This window comes from Varanus komodoensis, unplaced genomic scaffold (assembly GCF_004798865.1).
Source record: "Varanus komodoensis strain SLA01 unplaced genomic scaffold, ASM479886v1 scaffold3, whole genome shotgun sequence".
Classification (NCBI taxonomy): Eukaryota; Metazoa; Chordata; class Lepidosauria; order Squamata; family Varanidae; genus Varanus; species Varanus komodoensis.
In genome coordinates, this window is record NW_025335761.1 from 16,857,549 (window position 1) to 16,866,550 (window position 9,002).

The 9,002-nt window shown below is 39.7% G+C and overlaps 1 protein-coding gene across 6 annotated transcripts in view; it reads left to right on the forward strand.

The window, feature by feature from the left end:
* The window catches only part of PCNX1 (pecanex 1), a 99,618-nt gene extending 94,127 nt beyond the window's left edge, over positions 1 to 5,491 (forward strand). For all 6 annotated transcript variants that reach the window (XM_044437142.1, XM_044437144.1, XM_044437145.1 and 3 more), the window contains one exon: positions 1,050 to 5,491. In XM_044437142.1, coding sequence (XP_044293077.1) covers positions 1,050 to 1,190 — 141 coding nt within the window. In that variant the 3' untranslated portion in view covers positions 1,191 to 5,491. The remainder of the gene's footprint in view (positions 1 to 1,049) is intronic.
* Positions 5,492 to 9,002: the final 3,511 nt, after the last annotated feature.

A 9,002-nucleotide genomic window follows, 5' to 3' on the forward strand; every position in this document is an offset into this window, starting at 1 on the left:
GGCTACAAGTGCTTGTTTAAAAATATGAAATTTGAGAACTTTTTAGTGCTTTTTAAAGCACAGCTCTGCAATCTGTACGTGATGACAATGTAGGGGGATTTTCATAATTCAGCTTCTGCAAGTCTCACCCATTCACCACTAGTAATATATTTATTTTTATTTTTTTCTTACAATTCTGTATCACCCAGTAGTGGAATAATCATTCTCTGGGCAGTTCACAACAGTTACAGTAAAGTACAACATAATAAAATACAAAAGTTTAAAACTAAAATAAAAACCAAAATAAAACCTAGCAGTAGTACAAAACATTAAAATAGAGTAATGGACTGAAAACAACAGAAGTTGAGAAATTAATATGCCAGGGAAAATAAGATGGCCTTTGGCAGTAAAAATATTTCCCAAGCTCCAAATCTTTAGTTTCCTGACATGCTTTGAAGTTGAATTTAGCAGCTGTAAGCTCTAGGAACCTCTACTAAAAAAACAAAAATCCTGAGATGTGCTAGACAGACAGTACGACATCCAGTATAAGTTCCACACTTGGAAGGTGAGATCACAGAATACTCCTAGCCCTGGGTTTTCATGCTCCTTCTGTGTTCAAGTTGCTTAGCAATCGCAAAGATGCTAATTGGAAAAGCAAGCACTTGTGCACATACGAATATGGAGAATTACACCACTCACAAAAGTGTTACTTCTGCTTCCCTTATCTTGCATTCCAGTTCTTAATTACTTTGTGGAGGTGTTTTTCTCTCCTTGTGAAATACAGCTGCACTGTTCTAAGCAGAAAAAAATACCTGTTGTATGTTCTGTTCCACTCTTGAACCCATCAGTGGTCCTGGAGGATCCTGAGGAGAAACTGGCATGCCTGATGGGTGGGATGTGGAAGGCTAATTCTGAACACCACCACCGTGCAGGGAGAAAATTAGGACAGGATCTTGCAGCCTTGAATAATTGTCTTTTGTTGTAGAAGAGTGCAGTACCTCAGGTAGATGGAACTTACACTTGGCTGTATGACCTATTTTTTCCCTTCTTTTGGCTTGACTTACCACCAGGTGATTCACCGTTGGGTGCCTTGCAGCAGAGATCCTGGGAGTAGATCTCACATAGACAAAACCATCCTGCTTGTCCAGATTGAAGACAAATATGTTGCTGTAATTGAAACTGGAGTCCTGGAACTAGGGGCTGAAGTGTGACCTGCTTTAAATACTTCTTGTCCTTCTCCCAAAAGTTTAGAAATGTGGTGGGGGCCTCAAGAGGATGTACCTAATGCCTCAAGAAATCAGAAGAAACTTGAAAACCAAGAGGGTGGGTGTCTCAACCTCTGGCACCAAGTAAGGGGGCTTTGGGGGAGCATTTTTCAAGTTAGCTACTGAGGAAAACATTGTGCATGAATGGTATACATGACATATCTTTTGTTTTATACTTTATTTTATGCATTGCAATGCTTTAAAAAACCCCAATTTTCCCTTTTTAAGATAGGAAAATCTTATCTTTTAAATTATTTTTCCAAAAATGGCCATGATTTGCCACAGTGATGTGGCTTCTGTTCATTTTTTAAGTTTGGTGTAAAGCAGAACTTTTTGAGTTCAGTGTAAAGCAGAAACGAGGGTTTATTCATGGCAAGAGTGACCAGACTTAAAGATTCTTATTCCTTGTGAGTAAAAACTTTTTGAGAAAACTGCACTAATACTTTTTTTTATGGCAATGCACTAAAAACCCTCTGAGATTGCTCAGACCATTTATTTATATATATATTATATGTATATAAATATATAAAAAGAAGAAAGGCCATTATTTAAATTGCCTTTGGGATTAACCCCCTCCCACTCCATAGTCATACTGGTGGTAGGAACTGTGCCATTGATTCATTTTTTGGCTTAATGCACTAGATTGCATCCCAGTGGATTCATTCTACCCTCTTCACCATATATGACATAGTACCAAGAATTAACCAATAAAACTTCAAAGGTTTCTGCTTTTGGTGAATCCAGTTCACAGTTAAAATGTGCAGCAATGTCACCCTTTTATGGTGGGCCTAACCACACAATTGTGCATTTCCTTCCTTCAGCTGCTTTCTACCTGGAGTCAGCTAAAATATTAGTATCCTTTAGAAGAAGTGTGCTTTTTTGAGGGAAACTGGATAAGGTCCAGTAATTCAAATGAGACTGTGTCTTTCTCTGTGCATTGGGACTTCTCTTGTTATTCAGTCAGATGCAACAACTTGACTTTTTTTAAGAGAAAAGCTGTAGGAGGCACAGCCAGACTGTCGTATTATTTGTACCATTTCGCCTTTTAGCTCCCTTCAGTCATTATTATTTTTTGTGACTTGAATTTTATTTTCAGTGGTTATATATTCTATAATAACTGTACTTTGTATAACTGTGAAACTGATTTATGTTGCATATCTTAGGTTTTACTGTGTTTGGGGTTATTTTAGTGTGTGCTTTCAGGGAAACAAGTTACTCAAATAGCATTGGGGTGAGGAGAGGATGTGGCAGCTTCTGCAGCTCTCTCACCGCATTCATGAAAAGTTGTATGTATAGTGATTGTTTCCTGTGTATGATCTGGAACTCTGTGGGGCTCTCAAGGAAACAGAACACAGTCTGCAATTGTAGCTTTTAGAAGCAGCCATCTTTTATTCACTTTAACTCTCTCGATCTTAAGTTAAAATGATTCATGGGTGATCTTGCAAGGGAGGAATGATTGTGAAATCAAAATCATTACATACCTAAGAGCTGAAGTTTTCACAGTGTCAGAAAATACAATGTAATGTCCTAACACAAATTATCAGATGCCATGAAAAATAGCCTTTGGGCTGTGCAAAGTGTCAGTCAGTTGAAACTGTTCCTAGTGTGCTGGACATAGGATCTTGATAAGGTCACACACTATGCAGAATTTTTCATTTTCTAGTTGTGCAGTTTTCACAGATGCAGGAAACTCATATGTTGCTGCTGTTCTTCCAAAATTAAGGATATGATTTTATACTCATACAATGTGAAATCACATACTTAATTTTGGGAAATCAGCAGCCTACATGCATGAATGTAAGAAAATCTTTGGAAAGGTTTTGTTCTCTGGCCTGAGCTATTACTGCCTGCATACATTAATTATGACAGGTGTCTAATGCCATCCAGTTAGTACCTGAATCTATCAGCAGTTTCATCATTTTGGCGTTACTGAAGCAAACTTCTGTGTGTTTTTGATGGGTCTTGGCTGCCTTCTTGAGTGATAGTTTATTTATTCATTTATCCCTCCCATCTAGAGCTTCCCAAAGATTCTAAGGGGAAGAGCAACCAACCCTTTCAGAAAATAGTGATCTTGCACATAGCACATCAGAAACCTTTGTTTTCAAGTATCATCTTAAAGATGCAATGACTGGAATATAATATTGCCTATGTCACATTTCTCTGAGAACAAGATTTTCATTATCTAGCTGGAAACAAACACCCTACAATTGTGTGACTGAAGTCACAATCCTATGCATGTTTGGACAGAGAAAAGGCCTACAATTCCCAGCACAACATAGCCTTGTGTAGGTCCTTTTCTGTCTAAACATGCATATGATTGTGCCCTTAGAATATCAGGCATAATTGTCTAATTTGAAATTTAGAAATTAACAGATTGAGATGTTAAGGTTTCTGGTATGTTCATATGTAGACGCATTTAAATTTTGCTCAGTTGTTGAACACGTGTTTCCAGTGTGCAAGTTTTTTGATGAACATGGTTTCAGGTACACCTTTATTGGGTATACATCTCATCTAGTTAGCAGTAAATATCTCACAAGAAGATACACAGCTCCAGTTTCACTCTCAGATTGCTTAACTTGTCCATGTCCCATTAATTTGGGAGTTTGCTCTGGGATTTCTGGCTCTTAATGTAGGACCACCTGCTTAGTGCATGTGCAGTTTCTACAGAAAGCCCATCTGCTTTTCTGCTTGCTCACTCCATTAGGTGGGCTTGCAGGCCAAAAATATTAAATTGCTACCCAACTGCATTATGTGGAGCTGTAATACAATTCAGCGCCTCACTGGATTTATTACAACTCTAGTAAGATGTGCAAGCATTTTTGATGCTTAAAGCTTTCCAAAACTCTTTGCCATTAATACTCAATATCTGCATGAAGCCAGTAATCCATTAGATTGATTTATTTCTGCTTAGATATTTTATGATAGTTTTTCTACATTGGTTATTTCTATACTTAACAATCTGACTACCCAGCTTTTGAACACAAAAGCACGCTTAACTTCCCAGTCAATGCCCTGGGAAAATAAATCAGGAACTTTGCTTACCTCATTTTGAAATGCTTTGATTTTCTTGAAGAACACGCAGTCCTACTTGTACCAAATGTTGGAGTAGTGGATGATAGACCTTCCTGTAATCTAAGAATGGAAACTGAAGAACTTTTTAAAGAATGGCATCCCTAGTAAGAGCATCTGACATGTTTGTTACTCTTAATTGATTTTTGGCATTGCCTCCCAGTCTTACTGCTGGAGAGCTAGTGGCTACAAAATTGTGTGCAAATGCTGGGATGGTAAGGCCAAGGACCTAAATTTTTTGCTTTGGGACAAAACTTCAGCAAAGGAGGCAGTAAAATCCCTTCTTCTGAGACCAGATAACCCAGTGATGTTCAAAACCCTTTTAAGAAATAGTAATATCTAATCCAACTGGAGTAGTACAAATGAAAGAACCTTTCACACCATATAGAAACACTTCATATTAGGTATGGGGTTAAGCCACCATGGTATTATATACCTAATTTTATTAAGGAGATTTTTTTGCCTATTATATAGGTTTCTACTTGTCTGGCCTTACTTAGTGTTTGATAACCCAATGCCCTTTGCTCTGTGATGCTAGACAGTGTAACAAATTATAGCAGTATTTAAGATGTGCCTTAGTAAAATGTCTGTGGGTACATAAAACTTTGGTGGGAGTTACTACCCTTGACTAGTTCTCACCCAGATTTTTAAACAGGCTGTTTTTAAGATGGCTGCTCCAAAAGGCTTCAGGTGTAATGCATTATTCATAGGCACACACTTTTTGAAAAGAAAAAAATGCCATTTAGATGTTTCTACTCTGTACACACACAAACTAGTAAAGTTGCTCAGCTTATGACTTCAACACATGGAAATTGCATAGCTTGAGGGTCAAACTTTAGTGTCCTTCTGAACCTTAGCCTGACAATGAACTGCTAATGATTATATAGAGGTAGGAGGGAGGAAAGATAGCAAGTTGGAAAGTGGAATATATACTCTGCATCTACCAGCATATGGAGATTTTGCCAGGGATATAGGGGTATGTGTACTTGGCGCGTCAGTGAGTGTGTGCGCGCGTGTGTGTATGTGCGTCTGCGTGTATGTTGTTGGAAACAGCCTGTAAATAGTGTAGCTGTTTAAATCTGGGGAAAGCTGAGGAGATTTGTTTGCAACTTGTTGCAATGAAAAGAACAGTATTGACAGTGAAGAAACACTGAAAATAAAAAAACAAAATCCTTTTCCTTCTGTTGTCCCTTATTTTCACCCGTAGCTTCTTACATCCAAGCAGCTTTGTAGCTCTCTGGTAGAACTCTTGTTTTGCATGCAAGAGATGCCAATTTCCACCTCCATGTTGGGCTTGAAGAATTCCTCTCTGAAGCTCTGGAGAACTTTTGCCACTTGGTGTTAAAAATACTGTGCTACATGTTCCAATGGGCTGTCTCAGGAAAAGGCAGCTTTCTCTTTTCCTAAAAAAAATGCACATTCTGCATCTTTACTCAGGAAATATACTGTGAGAAGATAGGATGTTGGATTATACAGGCCTTTGATCTGATCCACCTCTGTTTAGAGCCTAAACATAGAACTTCTATAGCAAAGAAGAACGTAGAAGCAGCTATAGCAAATAGGGGAATGCTTTGTGAATGCAAGCTGTTCCCTGAAATGGCTGTGAAAAGGAAAGGATGCCCAAGGGGGGGGGGGCGTAGGGGGAACAGTTAACAATGCAGAAGGAGAAATGACAAATCATAGAAGATTCCACAGCAAGAAGGTCAGAGAGATGGCAATTCTTGGTGAAGAATAAGAGAATGCCCCAAGCAGTGTGTGGGAGTCTGTAAAGCCAGAGACAGAAGGAGGGAGGAAGAGGAGACAGGAGGCTGCTGGATCAGGGAGATTATTGGCATGTTTGTTGAAATCGCCAAAAGCAAAGTGGGGAAATCATCAAATATGATGAAGGTGACCAAGGGCTTGAGATCTGACTTGATTGAGAGGGTAGGGGGCAGGCCTTATAGAAGAGCCATACAGATGCAGAGGAAAGTAGCATCTAACACAACTTCAAAGGTAGAAAAAACATGGACAGGTAAAGATAAATGGGAAGAATTTGGATAGAAGGCCCAGTGACAGGGCCACAATCATTAGGATGAATTGAGTGGGAAAAGGACTCAAAGCAAGGAAGTAGCTTGAGGGATGAAGAAAGAAAAACATCCTTTCAGACTGCTGTCTGAATGAAGGAATGGTATTCCCAGATGGAACACAAGAAGGATGTGAAGAGCGAGGCATCAAACAGGAATGGAATTTGACTCAGGTGACATAATGTTGGAAATGTTGTAGGACTTCAGCTATTCTCCACCTTGCCACACACAAGATCTTTAGGGTCCTCTGGCACTTCTCAAGGTGGAAGGAAGCACACAGTAGCCGCTTGGGAAAAGAAGCCACACTGAAGCAGTATGTTTCCACTTGGACAAGCACAAGCTGCTCCAGCACACTTAAACAATCCTAGAATCAGAATGGTAGAGTTGAAAGGGGCCAAGCAGGCCATCCTGCTCAAAGTTAATCCATCCAAAGTTAATCCATCCCTCTCAGACGGCTTGGAGATAGGTTTTAAAAATCTTAGGGGATTGGTTTCATACCATTTGTAAACCAAACTTTTAACATTCCAGACATTGCAATCCTTCCTTATCCTGTGATTTTTTAGTGTGTGATTCTTTCTCTTGTCGTGCACTTCCAAGCCCCACCCACATTCAATCACCAACCAATCACCTCACTCACTCATCCCCCTCTTTTACCCCCTTGCCCTTCTTAAATTTACCTACATTTCAAAGAACACACTGATAATGCTTTAAATCATTACAAGGGGCCTCTCTTCTCCACTTTCATGGGGGTCCTGCACCCCTAACCTCCAGAAATATGGAGGACTGACTGTAGCATTTAAGTGTCTTATATGTGTTTGATATGATAAATTTGACTTAAAAACATCAGGAAGAAAACTCATTAACTGGGGACTGCCTGTATTTGCCCCCTGAAGTCAGTACCTGGTGGAAGCACATTTGACGGTAATTACAGCTACAGATATGTCTTTGTCAGCTTTGCACATGTGTCCTGCAATGTTTGTCCAATCTTCCTGGCAAAACTGCTCCAGTTTTGTTGAGTCCAATGAAAACCATTCATGAACAGCAACTTTCAAATCTTGCCACAGATTCTCAGTCGGATGGTGGTTCAGGGATAGTCTAACCTAAGACATTTGGCTGGTCTAACCTAAGACATTCAAGTTCTTCCTTGTTTTAAAACCATTTTAGTGTTACTTTGGCTGTATATTGAATTCATCCACAACAATTGCTGCAGCAGCTTTTTTCTAATTTTATTTATCATCCATGGGGGCCAGTAGCAGCACAAAAGTCAACTTGAGTCTATCACATTTTCTTTGTAGTGCCTGGATCCAACATAATTATGCATCTCCCCCATGAATCCTTGTGCACTATGAAAATTTGCCGCCAAACATTGGAGAATCCTCTCAAATGGCATGGAATATAGCTTTGATATTGCAGCTAAGCAGGTGGGACGTGGGGAGAGATCTTCTGACAAACAGAGTGCTTTGCTTCCCAGTCAACATGTGAAGTCCATGAATTTAAAATTCTTCAAATCCTTTCCTAGCTAAATGGAACTAAGTCAGTTGCAAACAGTGTGTAGCAGCTCCCTGAGCATGAAAAGTCTGTGAGAGGGAACACTTTGGAATGCACCGTGACAGCTTCCTCCCGTCTTTTGGACATCAGCTCTCATCAGCCCCAGCCAAACCTGCTGACGGTGAGGAATGCTGGTCATTGTAGCCTAAAGCATCTTGAGGGTACCGGAATGGGGAAGGCAACAGTGGTCTGACTTCCATAAAATGATAGGTGTTCCAAGCTGGGCAGGTTAAGAGACATGGTCAAATTGGTGTGTCATCTTGATGGTGAATTGATTTGAAGTGCCTTTTCTTTTTACAGCTGGGTATATGACAGCACCAAACAACAAGTAGCCCTCCAGATGTTTCGATTTACAACCCCCATCAGCCTTCACTTTTGGCTATGATGAGTAGAGCTGATGGGGGTTGTAGGCCAAAACATCCGAAAGAGCAGCTTTGGTCTACAAGGTAGCCTCTTCCTTGAGTAAGTATAATTATTCCTCACATAGCACCCTGATTTATGTAGATTGGTAGAATGAAAATGAGTCGGGATAAACCATGAGCAATGACAGAAATAGAACTCACACTAGCATGGTTTTATTCTGTCCACCAGCCAGAATATGTCCTCTTATGTTGATGAAGGTACATTCTGCTGACTTTGGAAAAGCGGAAACCCTTGTCAGTTCTTTGCGATATTCTTAGCATAGATTTGTCTGTCCAATCCCAGTGGGAGAGGAAGTGTATTTTTGGCAAAGTAATAGGGTTAAATCCAAATGCTGGGAGAATGAAGATGAAAATATCTGGAAATACTGTAAACAACTACTATTTGCAAAATGATCCAGTGTGTTTCAAGGCTTTTAAGATGGTGGTGGCTTCTCTCTCTCTTTCTCTTTCCCCCCACCCCCTTTGGTGAGAAGCTGTTAACTGCAAAATACAGTAGATCATTTTAAAAATAAAATGGGCTTTCTGCAGCACCTTTGATTTTTTTTTCTTGGAATAGTTCATTTCACATTTCTGGAGCAAATTCAAAACTTCCAGCAGATGGCAGTAAAAATACAGCCTTGGAAACATCACTAATACTGCAGTTCCAGATACATTTT